We start from the raw sequence: 16,358 nt of genomic DNA, 5'->3' as shown, positions 1-16,358 counted from the left end.
TTTTTGACCACGATTGCTATGTCTATTGAGACGTCCCGACCAGTCTTCTCCACCTCAATTGATGAATCCTCTACACTGGTAAATACTCAATGCCGCTGGGAATAGGACGTGCGACTCCTTTGCACCAGGGATCACGCAACAGCCGTGCTCTGAGCAAAGCGGTGGGAGATCCTCACCTCGGCCTTTCTCTGTACTCTTTGTTTCGTTGCCCGGCGATAAATGTTGCGAGGCATCCACAAGAACTGAAGGTGGATCTGGGCAAAGTCCTCTTCCAGACAATTAGCTCTGCCGTCGTACTTCTGGCCGAAGTACGCATGGTCCCACCACTTGTGAAGCTGGGTGCTCAGACACACCACATTCCACAATGGGTCGGTACAACCGACGCCTTGTCGAAGCTTGGTAACGGTTTCGTACTTGACATTGCTTGGTTTAAGGTCGACGACTACTTCGAGGGCAGGAATCATCTGCTGTGTCCTCAAGTTCGTCTTGGTCTTTGACCAAGCAAATGGAAGAATTTGATAGACATGGGGATGACTGGCACCAGTGATCACACAGCAATCACCATCGAGTTTCAAGCAACGCTTCCAGACATCGTCTTCTCGCCCGGCCCCACTGTCCTTGCTTGTGGCCATAGAAGAGTTCGAGATGGTGTGGAGTACGGCTTTGTGGTAGATCCCTGTTGTGTAACACATAGGGACGCCTTCCCTTTAGAGCTCACAGTCTTTGTAGATGAGTTATTCTGGTACTCTTCGGGTAATTCGATCTTGTAGGCGGCCTTTTGAAGGACCAATAAGTATTAGTATGAAGGAGGTTCAATACAGGCTTCGATTCAGACTTACGCCGGCCGGTTGCATTCCTCGAGTTGTTGATGTTGGCTTGGACGCTGGAAGCCATGACACCAAGAAAGCCTTTGAGCACCCGTAAACCGTCGATGGGTATGTTGATGAGATACGAGAACTCTAGCCCGGTGAGGTCAGGCTTTTTGGGGCTACGGGATCACTGAGGCGCCTTTCGGATCTCGTCGATGAACTCAAGTCGAAGTTGATACTCCTCGAGTGGGATGAGGCTCTCCACGGGCTCAGCTCGAGGTCGCGCCAGAAGGAGACTGCTCGGAGGAAGCTGACAAGCACTTCTTCCAGTTCGGAGGGACCCGGTCGCGGTGCCTTAGGGCGTTCTTCGGGTTTGCTGCGGCGGCGTGCCTTGCTAGTGACCAAGCTCTGGTAGGAGGTCAAATGCGGTGGCATGTCGACATTGACGGCTATTCGAGGGAATGTGAAGCGGACTGCGGCCAGGATAAGGGAAGTGCGCGCTAGGAGGGTGACCTTTCTGATGCTCCAACTTTGTTAGCTGTGAAGATATCACAATTGAGAAGATTATTGTACTGGTAAACCGGAAGCTTGCGTCAGACTCATGAGGCTAGCTGGGAGAGCGGGTTCCTTGTACCGGAACACCTCTCCACCTGCTGATTGAATATCGATGCGCTGTGATGAACAGGATGTATGCTTGAGCCGGCTTGAGTGAAATGGTGATAAGTATGGCGCTGTTTAATTGATACCTGATGTAAAATTACTGAGAGGATATTCTTGACGAGCTCGCGAGGCACTTTGGTGCACTAAGTTCTCTGTGCTGACTTAAGCTCTCAGCCACAAGTCTCAACTCCAAATAACACATCTGGCTTACAGCTTAGACATTATATCGAAATGCTTGACCAATTGCTAGCACTTTGGTGCACAACAGTCCGGAAGCGGAGTTGAGTGGGGCGGGGTTGTGTAACAAGAACAACCTCTAATTTTGTTAGTAGCCAAGGCCAGAGTCTTCTGTTCGTTTACGCGGTGGAGTTGGCTCCTGGACAAATCACAGCTTGAACCTCACCGTACCAAACTCAGCACTCAAGATGATCGCAGTAAACCCAAACTCATCATGAGATATCCTAAAGTCATCATAAGACTCATCATAAGTTTACAACGACTTAGGACAGGCTACTCTAAGCTTAGAAGATGGTGATACCCCGATAATTGTGCCATCCTTGGGGTGCAACAGATCAAGCCATTTGTTGACCCTGTAAATACTGCCCCTTTGCGATTGTGGAGTCACGATGATGATCATGATGGAGGGGTTATAGGAAGCTACGGGGAGTCAAACCTTGCCGGAATAATATGATCCCGAACAGATGAGTCACCTCACTCAGTATTCGCAGCTCAATGCTTTTCCTCTTGAGGATCGTCGCAGTCTCCCGTGAAAAGTCTCTTTGATCGATACATCAGCAGGTTCTCATTACCTATGCAATTACACAAAACCAGATCGATCCTAAGAGACCCGTCTAGTCGAGGAACAGTACAATGCATAAGCCGTGATTAACATCGCCTTTACCTAACTAACTGTAAATAGAAGTACATTATGTACCTTTCTTGGTACTATTATCACTCAAGCCCGTTTCTTGCCTTTGAGAAAGACATGCAAGAGAACATATGATACAGCTCCGGTGAAGCATAGCCCGCTGATGACGCCAAATCCCTTGAGATACTTAGGCTTCTCTGATGCTGGGAACAAGTAGGCTCTATATATCTGGGCCAGGTTGCCCATAGCGTTGATAAACGCCAGAGAAATGGCTCGAGTCTCGTTGGGCATGGAGCCAAAGGTAGTTGAGGCGTAAGATAATGATAAGCCATTTGAAGCCTAAAGCGCTGCAGCCATGATAACGAGGAGAGCGTAGCGTGCTTTGAAGTTGTAGACGACGCAGATGATGATGGCACACAACATGGCGATACTCATCCAGGCGCATAGTATAACGCCTCGCCATTGACTCTTCTTGTCAACGAAGTAGCCTGTGAGAGCGGTGACCACAAATGCAACGCCAAAGATGGGTATGGTCATGTACTGAGCTGTCGTGGATTCGTAACCGAGACGTTTGACGAGAGTGGGGTAGAAGTAGGAGAGGGTTGAAGAGCCCATGATCGCCTAAAGAGGTTTGTTAGTCAGCCAAGCCTTCAACATCACTAGGGTGATCGACAACTTACCATATAACCAACAACAAAGAACCAGGTGCGCCAGTTGGTCATGCTGAGTTTGAAAGCCTTCCAATGACCTAGTTTCGCTTCATCCTCAGTATGGACCTGTGGTCTGTTGTGTTGCAGTCTTTGAATGGCAAGATCAATCTCTGCCTGGCTGAACTTGAGCCTCGAAGTGTTTGATGGAAAGTCAGGAAGGATAAAGTATGCAATCACTGCCACTCCCATAGTGGCAGCACCTTCAACAATAAACAATCATCTCCAGCCAGCCTTGCCGGGTGCGCCGTCTAGGCCACTGGTGATGGAGCTAGTAAGAGACCACCGAATGCACCGGAGAGGATGGCAGCGGAGATGTACACGGCAAATCGCTTACTCTGCTCTTCACTCTTGTACCAAGAAGAGAGAAGCAGAAGAACACCAGGAGCAAATCCGGACTCGAGAACGCCCATGAGAATTCTAAAGCCGATCATATGTTCATAGGTGCGCGTGAAAGCCATTGCAATTGTGACGCCGCCCAGACAAACATGATTCCGGGAAGATATCGACTTGGACGGGTTCGTGTGAGGATCATGTTGGAGGGAACTTCGAAGACGACATAGCCAACGAAGAAGACAACGAGGACGATGGAGTATTTGTTGGAATCGAGGTTAAGATCTTTGTCCATTCCGGCGATTTTGGCATTTCCGATACTGTATAGTCTTAGCCAGACTCTAACGCGTATGTGAAAGGGGGTATACTGACTTGGTTCTGTCCATGTAGGAAAGGAGGTACATGACCCACATCATGGGGAGAATGAAGAGGTCGATCTTGCGAACGAGCTTCTTCTCTTCTTCGGTTCCGGGTACATATTCATCATGCGCCATGGACTCTTCCTTAGGATCAATGATGTTGTCATCGTGCTCGAACGACTGTTTGTCTACCTTGTCCATGATGCGGGGCAAGGGATGGATTGTTGACGCGTTTGGAAGACCGATAATGAAGAATTGAGGATTGACTGATTGTGATAGCAATGAAGCAATTGAGGTGGAAGATATGTCTGATACTTAAATAAAACAGATGTCATAGTTCTTGCTACACAGTCTCACGTCGTATCTTGGAGATTGTCAGGTTTTCGAACGAGAGAGGTTTTCCCTTAGCTCCAAGTTCAGGAATCAGCTGTTCTAGAATCGTGGAGACCCCAGATTTTCGCCAAGACTAATTTAGTTTCTGCCCCTACCCGAGCTGAACGCCAGGGGCGACTCTATTGGGGTAACTAAACCGCGGCTTGGGGTTCATTGAGGTCGCGAGACGGAGTACAATGACCAGGATGTCACGTCCTTGGCGGCGATGTTAAGTTCCTTGGCTTATTGTGGCATGATTTGTTTCGCGCAGCAATTTGGTGGGCAGCCGCCTTGAGGACAATATTTAAGATTTCTTTACTTGACTTTTTGAATAACTGTCTCTCTTCTTTTACATCAGTTCACTTACCTATTCCCTCAAACATTCTTTCTTAAAATTAAATCCATAACACAATGACGAGTGGACCTCAAAACACAAACGGTACCTCTAACAGTACAAATGGCGCCGCCAATGGACATGGGCCTCTAAGCACTATGCCCGGACCCAACCATGACTACAAGGTCACCCTACAAGACAAGGTTATTGCCAGTATGTAATTTTGAGTCACTAAATTACGCAAAATTGATCGATGCTAACAATAAAAGTCACTGGCGCCAATCAGGGCATTGGCCTGGGCATCGCCGAAGTCTGCCTTGTAAACGACGCTGCTTTCGTCTACAGCCTCGACGTTACTGAACCTTCAGAACCCTTTGAAACTCTACTCAAACGCTTTCCGGGAAGATTAGGTTTCCAAAAATGCGATGTTACCAATGAAGAGAGTGTGACTTCTGCCATAGATGCTATCATCGCTGCAAAGGGCCGTTTCGATGGTATGGTTGCCAACGCTGGTGCCACCAAGCATCAACCGGCCTTGGACTTTGCAGCTGAGCAAGTTGAGAAGCTATTCCGATTAAACGTATTTGGGGCCTGGAATTGTGCAACGGCTGCTGCGCGCGCATTCATCATGCTTGGCTGCAAGGGCAGCATTGTGTTTACAGCCAGTATGACATCTTACCGCCCAAACAGAGTCAGTATCCTCCCAAACTTTCTGGCAAGTCTTCTCCCCGCTAACTTTGGATAGGCTGCCCCATCAGCCCCATACGGCGCAACAAAGGGTGCAGTGCGAAACATGACGCATACACTTGCGATGGAATGGTCGCAGTATGGCATTCGAGTGAACAGCATTTCACCTGGTTTCGTCAAAACTGCTCTGACATATTATGTTGAGACGGCGCCTGACTGGGATACTAAGATGAAGTACTACGGTGGCATGCCTCGCCTGGCGCTACCGCAGGAGCTTGGAGGTGCATATGTATACCTGCTGAGTGAGACGGCGACTTACACCACGGGAATTGATATCCCGATTGCTGGTATTGTTGGCGCTTGGTAATGGAAAATCTTTTCTATAGATAGTTACCCATCTTCAATAGATTTAATTGTATCATGAAAGCAGCTCAATGTTGTACTTCATTCTTTGCAGCTGGGACTGGTAACAGACTGCTTGCCTTCTCACTACTCGTTTGAATACCGCTGAAATGCCAACAAAGGATGTTAAACGTATATCATAGATTATATAAAGGCAAATGTTTATATTCCCTTATGGTGTTTCGGAAATAAGGCGCTCTTTCTGCTTCGTCCCCCACAACTGGATGGAGATATCGATAGTGTTTACACAAACTTCATAAGCGAAAACATAATGACATGAAACTTTATGTAAAAGCTTCCAAGGCATACAAGATATCATACACTTCATCTGACTTTTTACTAAGAACCGAGAAGTGGAAGAAAGTTGTAGAAGTCCGTTATTAGAGATTAATAAAACTCATTTTTTTGGTGTCTACTTCAATCTCCCAATCCTATGCAGCTGCTATTGGCGCTGTTATAAGTTGTTGACTGTCGTAATCCTCAATGATCTTGACCTTGGCAGCAGATGATGAGTTCTAGAACAGAGTTAACAATGCACCCGCTGGAAAAACAGCATAGATGTACGTACGGGATCAAATTGGTACCCCAGCCATTCCTTCACCAGCCTCTTAGCTAGCTCAATCCCAACAACCCGTTGTCCCAAACACAAAACCTGAGCATTATTACTCAAAACCGAACGCTCAACAGAGAAGCTATCATGTGCTGTCACAGCCCTGATACCACGCACTTTGTTGGCAGCGATGGCAACACCAAGTCCAGTTCCGCAGATCAACAAAGCTCTGTCAGCTTCACCCTTTGCCACTTTCTCTGCAGCTGCGATGGCAAAGTGCGAATATGCAGTTTTGTCCTCCTCTGATGAAGGACCAGCGTCGATGACCGACGAAACACGGGGGTCAGTGAGAAGTTGTTGGGCGATGATGAACTTGTAGGGGAAGCCGGCGTCGTCCCCGCCAATGACTATGCGAAGTCCGGATGGCATTGTATGTCAGCAACGTAGTAAAGAAGAAATTATTGGTACTTAATCCAAATCTCAAAGCTCAATATTGATAACCAAATAAATTTGGTCTCTGCCTCTGTTGTGTACTTTATGCTCTTCCAATGCTTTTTCCTTCGGACGCGCCCGGAAGCGAATCATAGCTGCAATGCAGGTATTGCGCTTCGAGGCCAAGCTGCTAAAGTCGACAAGGTTCAGACGAGTAAAGCTAGCTCGAGTTGGGTTAGTCTCAGCTGCAGAATTACCTCGAGGCGCGAATATGCGGAGACACTTTTGGAGGTTAGTGCAAGGATTAATGGCAGGGTGCCATGGGCGTTCGAATCAAGCACAGCCTGACCGAGTAGACGATCTTGTTTATACATTCAGTCGGTATAGAAGCAGAGATTGCTTTTAATTTAGCAGCCAACCATCGCAAAAATGACTTCCACCTGGAAACCGCAAAACAACAAGACCTGCCAGATCCTCAAGGCAGCTGAGGATGGAGGCTACGGAGTCGTTGCACCGATAGCTTACAGCATAGAGCACATTCTGGCTTTTGTACGAGCTGCCGAGGTCAAACGTAGTCCTCTTATCATCCAAGTCTTCCCTTGGGCCATCACCTTTTCATCTGGCCTCCTCATCCACGCCGCAGCACACGCAGCGCGGAATGCTTCAGTTCCCATCGCAATCCACTTAGATCATGCACAGGACGAAGCAATTATTCGACATGCCGCTGATTCTCTCCCCTTTGATAGCATCATGGTCGATATGAGCCATCACGAGATGGAAGAGAACCTGTCCAAGACCAAGGAGTTGGTTTCGTACTGTCATGTGCGTGGAATTGCTACTGAAGCTGAACCGGGGAGAATTGAAGGAGGGGAAGACGGAATCGCGGATACAGCTGATTTGGAGGGGGCCTTGACGACTGCAGAGCAGGTTGAGGATTTCATTGCGACGGGGATTGATTTCCTTGCCCCTGCATTTGGTAACGTACATGGAGAATATGGCAAGCGTGGTCCTGTTCTAGAATTTGATCGGTTAGTAAAACGGCTAAGTGATTACATCAAGTCTAACAAGGTCTTCAGGCTTGAGATGATACGATCAAGAGTCAATGGGCGCGTGAGAGTTGTCCTCCATGGGACCAACGATTTCCCAGAGGATATAATGAAGGCCTGCATCAAGGGCGGTGTGTCCAAGGTCAATGTGAACAAGCTTGTCTTGGATGACTACCTCATTCACATCAAGGAACAAGCCTCGAAGCTCAACTTGACGACACTGATGGAGGAAGGTGTAGAGAAAGCTCAGAAGCTGACGGAGTGGCAGATGGATGTCTGCGGTTCTACAGGGAAGGCTTAAGAGAAGCTATACCATAGTTCATTATTATCAATTATGAGGGTGACTTTACTGGCTGAGTCTTGTGTTCTCAGAAGGCGTCCTGGCTTCCTTCCAGATCTGCCTTGGACCACTCTGTTCTCAAATCATCTCTCCACATCTTCATAGGGACCCAGTTAACTCTAGCCTCACAAGCCTCCATCAAAGAAATAACTTTTTCACGCTTATCAGCTTCTTGCAAACAAAGACCCGCCCCGTAAAGACACTGCGCTGATACGATTTGACAGGCCTCATCCTTCAAGTCCATAGCTATCCCGCAGATGGTGTCTACAGATTGCGTGAGTGTCTTTTGCATTCTTAGATACCCATTAAATCCAGCCGGTATTGGACTATGAAGCGCTATCAATATTTGCGCAAATGCAAGTGCCTGCAACGCAGCCCCAAATTCTGGTGGGTGTATCCAAATTCTATTGAAGATGTCAGTGGTTTTGGAGGGTGATGGAAGGGGTTGGTATTGCTCGCCGAAGTGAGACTTGAGCTCTTCTATCTTGTTCAAAATGTCAACTCTCGCACGACCCAAGTCCACTGGCGCTAGACGATTCGTTGTCGAGCCGGATACGGCAGCATGGGAATGTGCATAGTAATTCACCGCCTGAGAGAGAAGATATATAGCTCTCTCTGCCAAGTCATGCTGGTCAAGCTCACTGAGGTCCTGAACTGGAACCCAGAAACTAAGGCAGGGTCTCTTTTCCCTGAACGCAGCCCAGATGTCCTGACGGAGCCAAGCCCACCAAACAGCCTGGCGAAGGCCACCAGAGCCTCCGTTTACGTCTTGAGATCTCTGTATCCAGAAGACGCCCTTTAGGTGTCTCTGCCAGTTTCCCCGCCCATCTGATTCATCGAGCATTTCGTACGACGAGATAACAATGGCAGTGGCTAGAAGCTCTTCTGATTTGGTGTAGCTTGTATAGGCTAGAGCTTCCTGTACGTAGTGAAGTGTCTCATAGTAATGTCGGATCGACTCGTTATCCGTTACGGTATGGTTGCTGGGACTGGGTAGCTTGGAGCGATGACGTGCAGCGAGAGCAAGAATGGCATGAAGAAGCCCTGGGTCTTTCAGTGCCAGTCTGATAACGTATGTAGAGAACAAACTCTGAGGATGGAAGAGGTCCAGCCATAACGCACACTTCTCTGCAAAGTGACGAAGCAGAACAGCTTCATGCGGCGACAAAGTTGCCGGACTCACTCCAGCTTTCCAGCTTGTAGGCTCAACTTCGGCAACTTGAGATAAACGTGCTTGAAGGCTTCCGATGTCTGGAGGTCTCTCTTCACCTTCTCTCAAGGCTGGAGTTGGCACAAGCGAGAAGCCGCTATCTGCTTGTGCAGCGTCATTGGCGAGCAGGTCAAGCCATCGCGTCGAAGCAAAGTCGGCAGTCCAGAAGGCTGAGTCTGCTGACCAGGTAGAGGTAGTTAGTGGCTGGGGGGCCACGCCGAGAAGTGAGACATCGTTTGCGGACAGGGACGGCTGTATGTTGGGGCCAGTGTCAGTGGCTAGGTGGTTGCTGTGTGAATCTGGTAGATCAAGTGCTGCTGGAGAGTCCTGATCACCGAGGAATAACTGCTCCCTTGATTGTGTTTCGGACTCATCAATGCTTGTCAACGAAGACTGCGTTTCGGGGTAGACACAGTCGCGAGATCTGATCGTACAGGGTCCGCAGACTGGACGCCTCTCTGGCATGCGTCAATAATAGCCCATTAGCGGGTATTGTAGGAGGCAACATGAAAGGTCACTCTCACCATCGCATTTCTTGTGCCGCTTGCGACACGTCAAACTGTATCTATTAGACCTCAATGATCATATCATGCAATCACACATGAGGAGATATGCACTAACCAGCCAGTTCTCGTACGCAACCCTCGGCTGCGAGACTTGCGAGGTCTCTTCCTCAGCCGCGTTTGATCGTCTTCATCTCGGTCCATTGGAGATAGTGTCGCATGGAGTGACGCGAGACGAAGGTTGGCAGAATAGGACTGACAGCATACGATTTCGCCGACATGGGAAGCTCCATTGCCGGTGTTTAGCCAAAGCTGCCCTGAGTCAAGCTAGGAAGAAAACCTGTGAATATTGAACTACGGTGCCAAAATTAATTAGCCTAAAGGCTCATTAAAATATACTAGGTTTACCTGAATCTTTTCATCACGTAGAGTGGATGTCCTAAGTTTCTGGCTTCCCCAAGCTAGGTTGGCTCCAAACTGCGGGGAACCTTGCTGGTCTGCGAGCTGGACAAGTTGCGTCTCGCGGTCATTTTTCCATGTGTTACCCTGCAGATAATATCTAGGCGCTGAAATACTCTAAGGGAAAGTCGGGAGAGGTAACCCGGCTGGAATTTGGTTCGTAACGAGGTTGGAGCTTCTTAAAGCGGTACCTATGGATGATAAACTTATATATGTAGGCACTTGATTAAAATAACAATTAATCATGATTCAATCACATTGGTGATATGTTCCCATCAATCCTCCCGCGATTTTGCTCTTCATCATGTCAACAAAACACTATTTCTCAGAAGCAGCTGCAAACTCTTTGGTACCCCGAGCACTAAGGTCCCTTGTGACAGCAAACCCCCATCTAATCTCAAACGAGCCCGAACGTGTTGTAGCTAATCTACATCACGACCCCTCAAAAGTCGCCATCATCAGTGGCGGTGGTTCAGGCCATGAGCCCTCCTGGAGCGGGTTCGTCGGTGAAGGCCTTCTCTCAGCAGTAGCATGTGGCGACATCTTCGCTTCACCAAGCACCAAACAGATCCTAGCTGCCAAGAAGCTGGCACCATCTACCAAGGGAACCATCTTTCTCATTACGAACTACACTGGGGATCGACTTCACTTTGGTCTTGCTGCTGAAAAAGCAAAAGCTGCAGGATCCGGGGAAGACTATCTGGTTCTTCCAGCTACTGATGATGTTTCTATTGGGAGAAGCAGATCGGAACGAGTGGGAAGAAGAGGCATGCCTGGTCATGTATTCAGTATGTAGCTCCCAATGAGAGAAAGCTGGGGCTCATTATACTGATATGGGCAATAGCGATGAAAATTCTCTGTGCTGCCGCCGCCGAGGACTGGTCTTTCGAACAATGTGTGGACCTAGGCCGAGCAGTAAATGACAACACCGTCTCAATCGGATCATCGCTTGACCACTGCCATGTGCCGGGTCGTCAATACCAGAGAGTCGCCGACGATATTTGCGTCATCGGAGCCGGTGTTCACAATGAACCCGGCCAACAACTCGTTTCTCCTTTCCCAACAGTTGAGACAGTTATAAAGTCTTGTTTGGAGCTTCTATGTGACAGCAGCGATCCAGAACGAGGATTCTGCAAATTCACTCAAGACGATGAGGTTTTACTGCTGGTCAATAACTATGGTGGTCTTTCAAACCTGGAGCTTGGTGCGTTAGTGGACGAGATTCAGCAACAGCTTGCTTCAACATGGTTTATTCAGCCAGTTAGGTGTCTATCAGGATCGTTTGAGACCTCTTTGAATGCACCGGGTTTCTCGATCTCGCTCTGCAATCTATCAGCTTCTGCAAGCCTTTGCAAGACAACGACCGCGACATTACTCGAGCTTTTTGACCGGCCTACAACAGCTGTTTCATGGCCAAACCTTGCCAGACCGTCACAGAAGCTTGAGTCTCGAAGCGAAGGAAAGCAAAATGGTCACGCAAATGGAAACGAGTCTGCTGCTGCCACCAAGCAGTATGACTCAGTGGATCCCTCATTACTTGAGAGGTGCATCCGATCAGCATGTAAGAAAGCCATCCTAGCTGAGCCAAAGCTCACTGAGTGGGATATGATGATGGGTGATGGTGATTGTGGTGAAGCAGTGAAAGGATTGTGCGAATCAGTGATTCGAAAAATTGACGAGGGACATGCTGCCCCAGACTCTGTTGTGTCGTTCCTCGAAGCAATCACCGACACAGTTGATGACATGGGCGGAACCCTAGGTGCCATCTTTGGCATTCTCCTCACAGCTCTCAACAACGCCCTCAAGCGTCAACTCTCAGGTCAGAAAGTCACCAAGGCAATAACTGCTGAGATCTATGCTGAAGCGCTTCATGTTGCTGTCGAGTCTCTCAAGACTTGCACGACGGCAAGAGAGGGAGACCGCACCGTGATGGATGTTCTTTTGCCGTTTTCGGATGAGTTTGTGAAGACAAAGAGCTTTGAAGCTGGAGTCGTGAAGGCCAAAGAGAAGGCAGAGGCTACGCGATATCTGAGACCGAAACTTGGAAGGGCTTTGTATGTTGGTGAGGCTAGTAAGCAGCAGGTACCTGACCCGGGAGCCTGGGCACTTTCCGAGATACTTAGCGGTATGGCAGAAAACTTATAGAGGCTAAATGTACATATGCTATTATATCGAAAATCTTTTTTAGTTTTAGACTTGTTTATTTTTTCTTTCTGGTTTATAAGCTTACGCCTCTTTAACTCAAGTAGCATGAACCGTTCTAGAGCGCAATAGAAGCCTATTATAAACTGCCCTGATACTATCTTAGGACAGTCTCAATTCAGGAAACTATATCCTAAGACCATCATAAACTTCCCCACCTTTATACCTCACAACACTTAGCAACATCTATCAGCCTCCCACAAACCGTCCCCAAGCCACACTCACTAGTCCCTCTTGACAGGAACCTTTCGGTACCTAACAGTCTCAACACCAGAGTCATCAAACGTCCTATCCGCAACAACCTTATATCCCCCAATCCTCGGAAGTATCTTTGTCCAGAAGCTCCAGTAAACGCCGCCAAGGATCAAAACGCCAACACCAACAACTGGGAACACGTAGTACGGGTATCCATCCGCGTTCCAGTCGCCATCGGGTGGGATGAAGGGTACCAAGGCCAGGAAGACGTTGGCGAGGAGGTAAATTATGGAGATGGGGAGATATGTGTGCCACGGTGATGACCAGTTCTCGGACTTTTTGTAGTGCAGGTATATCAAGCCTGCTGTGACGAAGCCGTTGATCCATGAGCCGGGGTATGTGTACCTAAGCTGTTAACTTTGTTGACGGAGCGTGAATGAGGATGACTTACAGGTTGACGATAAAGTTATAAGCTGGTCCAGCAGGCGGTGCGAGAAGAACAACAACCGTGACAATCCAATGAAGAAAAAGCTAAACCGTCAGCCCCATCACTTCAACCAAGCACGAACACAACTTACCGCAGAAGCTGGTGCATTAAATGGCTTATTCGACGCCCAGAACCGACTAAACGGCAACATTCCCTCCTTCGCCAACTCCTGATTCAATCTCGCATGCGCAAACGAAACAGCAAGGACATTTCCGAGATTACTCAGCGCCACAAAAGCAGGAAGACTTCGCGCAGCCGCACTCTCACCAAAGATGTTTCGGAAAAAGAGGCCGGCGACGATGACTTCGGACTTGGCGAGGTCTGATTTCGGAATCGCTGCAAAGTACGCTACGTTTGCGAGGACGTACAGAATCGTAACACCGCCGATCGCAATCGGCGCTGCGATGGCGAGAGTTTTCTTGGGGTGTTTTAGTTCGCTTACAACGTAGTTTGCATTCTCCCAGCCTTTGTAGCTGTATATGATATTGAGGAGGGCGTTTGAGTAAGCGTATGCCCCACCGCCGCCGTAGCCGTCGCCATCTTCGATCCTGAAGGCGTTGTCGAAGTTGTGGGGGTTGGGCACGCGGCGATGGCCTGCGAGGGCGGCAAAGCCTGAAAAGACGATGAAGAGGAGAATGACGACTTTGAAGACGCCGAGGACGTTGAAGAGGCGGATACCCCACTTTGGTGTTACGCTGTGCATGAGGACGGCAAAGGTTACGCATGTTACTGCGATGCCGCGAGCTTCCCAGCCATCGGGTGTTTCTCGTCCAGATGCAAATAGGATATATCGTCCGAATGCAAGAGAGTTACCGGATGAAAACCCAAGAAGAATCATCTGCGATGCAAGAACGCAAGTTGCTAAATATCGAGGACGGCGATAAACGCGCTCAAGATAATTCTTCTCACCACCAGATCGTGGGATAGCTAAGCCGAATTCGAGAAAGACGCTTAGACCGCAGAAGGTGAGAAAGCCGCCGATCACCCATAGCATAAGAGAGATGCCGACAGAGCCAGTAGCTGCAAAGATACTCGACGGCGTTGAAAAGACTAAAAGTCAGCGTGGTCAGCTCAGAAAAGTGAAAAACTTACTTCCTGTTCCAATCATCTTATTCAGAATCAAAAACACAGCGCCCGTAATACCGATCTTTCGATCCTCACTGTACGCAAAGTTCTGCGCGTCAATGGTACTCCCATTATCAGGTCTTTCATCACTGATGTCATCGTGTCTCAAGCCATCAAAGGCCTGAGTCTCTTTACGGTCCGCCATTGCTGCTGAACAAAGTACACGGGAGATTTACGTGCAACTTATAAGAAGGAGATACGGCGCAGAACGATGTCGAAATTTAATCCTGGTTATGCGGAATATGCAGTGAGTTACTCAAAACGGCAGGTCGTGAGATTTGCGGGCGTTGGGCCGGCCACAAAATAAGCTCATAAGCATAAGACAAGGTTTCATGGGTGCCGATCCTACGACATGGGTGTGCGGGCACGGAGGAATATGCAGTATCATTAAAGTATCTAAAAGAGTCTAGAAGCAAAAGATGTGATCGCTCATCTTGGCAGAAGCGCCGGGCTGCTCGAAGCCAAGGTTGCCAAGCGAGGTCTTTGCCGCCTTTACCATCCCCGGCGGTCCGCACAGCATGATCTTCGAGTCGGCGCCTGGCGCGGGGAACTTTTCCTGCATGAGCTCTTGTGTAGCGTACCCCGTGCCAAAAGTCCAATTTTCTGGTGCGTTTTCAACAACGTAGTACAGGCGGAAATTCTGGGGGTATCGACGCGCAAAGGTTTCGAGTTCGTTGCGTAGAAGAATATCTTGTTCTGAGCGGTTCGCGTAGATGAGGCTTACTTGTGTCAAGTCGCGATCGTCTTCGCAGATGGCGCGGATTATTTGGAACATGGGCGTTATTCCTGTTCCGCCGGCCAGCATGCCTATTCGTTTGCAGAGACCGTTCTTGTAGCGCATTGCGCCCTTGGGACCGCGGAAGGAAACTTCATCGCCGAGGGAGAGATTGGCAAGGTATTTTCCTGTCAAAAGTCCGTCGGGGTAACATTTGATGACGAGCTCGAGTTTGCCCAGATCGTTGTTGTTGGAGATGGGTGTGTATGAGCGATTCACTGTCTTGCCGTCGATTTCAGCTTTGATGGCGAGATGTTGGCCTGTTGGGAGACCGAGGACTGTTGTGGGTGTTGGGAGGCTGAAGACAAGACGGTAGACGTTGGGGGCGATTAATTCCTTCTCGGTTAGAGGAAGAGCGTGGTATGCTGTTGGGTCGAGCCAGCCTCGTTGAATGAGGGGGTTGACTTTTGTGACCTTGGGCATCTTCTTGTGAGGAGCGTAGCTCATAAAGCCGCCCTCTTCGAAGTGAAGATGCTTAGAGAGTTTCTTGGCGGTGATTGTCCCAGCGACGGTGAAGAGCGCTGAAGCAATCAAGAAGCCTTCAAGGAAACCAGGTCCTGAGCCACTGGTCTTGAGCTTGGGTAATGAGTTAAGCATCTCAGGGTTCAATCGATATGCTTGAAGCGCAACAGCGCCGACAGAAATAGCAGCGGTAGCTGTGAGTGCCGTTGAAGTGAAGCTACTTTCAGCAACAGCCTTTGGAGCCGCCTTTTTGAGCGTCACAGCTTTTGGGGCGCCTCGTACAGGTGCACCACTGTACGTTCCAATCAGATACTCCTCCATAATCTCAAAAGCATCCTCAGAATGGCCTGCATTGTCAAACTCCACCGTTGAGTCCTTGCCAGCAACTTCAATCAGGACATCCGCACCACCAGGATGATCCTCAATGTATTTCGTAACATCATAAACTAAACCGTCAGAAAATTCTCAACCCCAAAACAAAAAAACATACCTTTTCCGTTAATGATTGTCCAACAATCATCACGAGTGTTGTGAGCAGCCACTTCTTTAGCAGTAAACGAAGCCATTTTCTTTAACCGCACAGAAAACAATTACGGAGCGCAGGCACGCTATATGAATGCAATCAAATACCACATCAAGGATTGGCCAGTTAATTTCCTCATCAGGTCAAACCGAGGCTCCAAGGTCTTTTCCCGGCCGACTGTGGGTCCGGAACGGCCGAGAGACCGTGCTTGCTCCGTTTCATGATTTCACCAACTTTTAAAGGATATAAACCCGATAAACATGGATCAAAGGTTGCATTGACCGAGGCACGGAATTCGGTTTCAACGTAAATGCCGTCGGATTTGTTGTTCATGCCTTGATTGCCTAAAGACACGATAAGCTGCCGGCATATTCGTACCAATTCCATGACTCAAATGCGTTATTTCCATACGAATAAGCTAAATTAGTCAAATCGACGATACCCGTCCAATAGTGCAAGCCACACCGAAACTTAAGTACTCACCAACGTACAGCGGAGATTTTATATGCGCCACCGAA

General features: G+C 48.6%; 10 protein-coding genes across 12 annotated transcripts; 3 read left to right on the top strand and 7 right to left on the bottom strand.

Moving 5' to 3' along the window:
- Positions 1–131: 131 nt before the first annotated feature.
- On the bottom strand, positions 132–1,244 carry FOXG_04503 (uncharacterized protein; the record flags this gene model as incomplete). The annotated part of the gene is made up of 3 exons (XM_018382539.1): positions 132–676; positions 840–959; positions 1,031–1,244. The coding sequence occupies 3 exons, from the start codon at positions 1,242–1,244 to the stop codon at positions 132–134; spliced, it is 879 nt and encodes a 292-aa protein (XP_018239267.1).
- A 172-nt stretch (positions 1,245–1,416) lies between these two features.
- On the bottom strand, positions 1,417–1,691 carry FOXG_18842 (uncharacterized protein; the record flags this gene model as incomplete). The annotated part of the gene is made up of 2 exons (XM_018398978.1): positions 1,417–1,540; positions 1,681–1,691. The coding sequence occupies 2 exons, from the start codon at positions 1,689–1,691 to the stop codon at positions 1,417–1,419; spliced, it is 135 nt and encodes a 44-aa protein (XP_018239266.1).
- A 985-nt stretch (positions 1,692–2,676) lies between these two features.
- On the bottom strand, positions 2,677–3,937 carry FOXG_04502 (uncharacterized protein; the record flags this gene model as incomplete). The annotated part of the gene is made up of 4 exons (XM_018382538.1): positions 2,677–2,958; positions 3,018–3,247; positions 3,382–3,464; positions 3,789–3,937. 4 exons carry the CDS (start codon positions 3,935–3,937, stop codon positions 2,677–2,679), a joined length of 744 nt encoding a protein of 247 aa, XP_018239265.1.
- A 582-nt stretch (positions 3,938–4,519) lies between these two features.
- On the top strand, positions 4,520–5,496 carry FOXG_04501 (uncharacterized protein; the record flags this gene model as incomplete). The annotated part of the gene is made up of 3 exons (XM_018382537.1): positions 4,520–4,655; positions 4,712–5,133; positions 5,188–5,496. The coding sequence occupies 3 exons, from the start codon at positions 4,520–4,522 to the stop codon at positions 5,494–5,496; spliced, it is 867 nt and encodes a 288-aa protein (XP_018239264.1).
- Positions 5,497–5,962: 466 nt separating this feature from the next.
- Positions 5,963–6,510, bottom strand: FOXG_04500 (ribose 5-phosphate isomerase B; the record flags this gene model as incomplete). The annotated part of the gene is made up of 2 exons (XM_018382536.1): positions 5,963–6,046; positions 6,100–6,510. 2 exons carry the CDS (start codon positions 6,508–6,510, stop codon positions 5,963–5,965), a joined length of 495 nt encoding a protein of 164 aa, XP_018239263.1.
- Positions 6,511–6,942: 432 nt separating this feature from the next.
- On the top strand, positions 6,943–7,860 carry FOXG_04499 (tagatose 1,6-diphosphate aldolase; the record flags this gene model as incomplete). The annotated part of the gene is made up of 1 exon (XM_018382535.1): positions 6,943–7,860. One exon carries the CDS (start codon positions 6,943–6,945, stop codon positions 7,858–7,860), a length of 918 nt encoding a protein of 305 aa, XP_018239262.1.
- FOXG_04498 (uncharacterized protein) lies at positions 7,861–9,982 on the bottom strand. 3 transcript variants are annotated; one of them, XM_018382533.1, is made up of 4 exons: positions 9,731–9,982; positions 9,634–9,668; positions 8,989–9,567; positions 7,861–8,943 (listed from the first exon to the last, which is right to left on the bottom strand). In XM_018382533.1, the coding sequence occupies exons 1-4, from the start codon at positions 9,814–9,816 to the stop codon at positions 7,928–7,930; spliced, it is 1,716 nt and encodes a 571-aa protein (XP_018239260.1). In that variant the 5' UTR covers positions 9,817–9,982; the 3' UTR covers positions 7,861–7,927. The 3 variants fall into 3 exon arrangements, with proteins under 3 accessions (XP_018239260.1, XP_018239259.1, XP_018239261.1); XM_018382534.1 differs by having other exon boundaries at positions 7,864–8,303; positions 8,359–9,567; XM_018382532.1 differs by having other exon boundaries at positions 7,861–9,567.
- A 393-nt stretch (positions 9,983–10,375) lies between these two features.
- Positions 10,376–12,216, top strand: FOXG_04497 (uncharacterized protein; the record flags this gene model as incomplete). The annotated part of the gene is made up of 2 exons (XM_018382531.1): positions 10,376–10,859; positions 10,916–12,216. The coding sequence occupies 2 exons, from the start codon at positions 10,376–10,378 to the stop codon at positions 12,214–12,216; spliced, it is 1,785 nt and encodes a 594-aa protein (XP_018239258.1).
- A 2-nt stretch (positions 12,217–12,218) lies between these two features.
- Positions 12,219–14,258, bottom strand: FOXG_04496 (uncharacterized protein). The gene is made up of 4 exons (XM_018382530.1): positions 14,048–14,258; positions 13,047–14,005; positions 12,920–12,999; positions 12,219–12,873 (listed from the first exon to the last, which is right to left on the bottom strand). Exons 1-4 carry the CDS (start codon positions 14,223–14,225, stop codon positions 12,498–12,500), a joined length of 1,593 nt encoding a protein of 530 aa, XP_018239257.1. The 5' UTR covers positions 14,226–14,258; the 3' UTR covers positions 12,219–12,497.
- A 181-nt stretch (positions 14,259–14,439) lies between these two features.
- FOXG_04495 (cytochrome-b5 reductase) lies at positions 14,440–15,889 on the bottom strand. Its single transcript, XM_018382529.1, has 2 exons — positions 15,808–15,889; positions 14,440–15,763 (listed from the first exon to the last, which is right to left on the bottom strand). Exons 1-2 carry the CDS (start codon positions 15,881–15,883, stop codon positions 14,487–14,489), a joined length of 1,353 nt encoding a protein of 450 aa, XP_018239256.1. The 5' UTR covers positions 15,884–15,889; the 3' UTR covers positions 14,440–14,486.
- Between the last annotated feature and the right edge of the window lie 469 nt (positions 15,890–16,358).

This window comes from Fusarium oxysporum, chromosome 4 (assembly GCF_000149955.1).
Source record: "Fusarium oxysporum f. sp. lycopersici 4287 chromosome 4, whole genome shotgun sequence".
Lineage (NCBI taxonomy): Eukaryota > Fungi > Ascomycota > Sordariomycetes > Hypocreales > Nectriaceae > Fusarium > Fusarium oxysporum.
The sequence above is the reverse complement of the archived record's forward strand: the minus strand, read 5'-3'. Positions and strand labels throughout refer to the sequence as shown.

Bases quoted from the DNA above. Each gene is read 5' to 3' on its own strand.
- FOXG_04495 (XM_018382529.1), bottom strand. From the start codon at position 15,883: ATGGCTTCGTTTACTGCTAAAGAAGTGGCTGCTCACAACACTCGTGAT. The intron at 15,764-15,807 runs GTATGTTTTTTT...CTGACGGTTTAG, and splicing joins GACAATCATTAACGGAAAAG to TTTATGATGTTACGAAATAC.
- FOXG_04498 (XM_018382532.1), bottom strand. From the start codon at position 9,816: ATGGACCGAGATGAAGACGATCAAACGCGGCTGAGGAAGAGACCTCGC. The intron at 9,669-9,730 runs GTTAGTGCATAT...TAATAGATACAG, and splicing joins TTGCGTACGAGAACTGGCTG to TTTGACGTGTCGCAAGCGGC. The intron at 9,568-9,633 runs GTGAGAGTGACC...GACGCATGCCAG, and splicing joins GCGGCACAAGAAATGCGATG to AGAGGCGTCCAGTCTGCGGA.
- FOXG_04496 (XM_018382530.1), bottom strand. From the start codon at position 14,225: ATGGCGGACCGTAAAGAGACTCAGGCCTTTGATGGCTTGAGACACGAT. The intron at 14,006-14,047 runs GTAAGTTTTTCA...GCTGACTTTTAG, and splicing joins TAAGATGATTGGAACAGGAA to TCTTTTCAACGCCGTCGAGT. The intron at 12,874-12,919 runs GTAAGTCATCCT...TTAACAGCTTAG, and splicing joins TATAACTTTATCGTCAACCT to GTACACATACCCCGGCTCAT.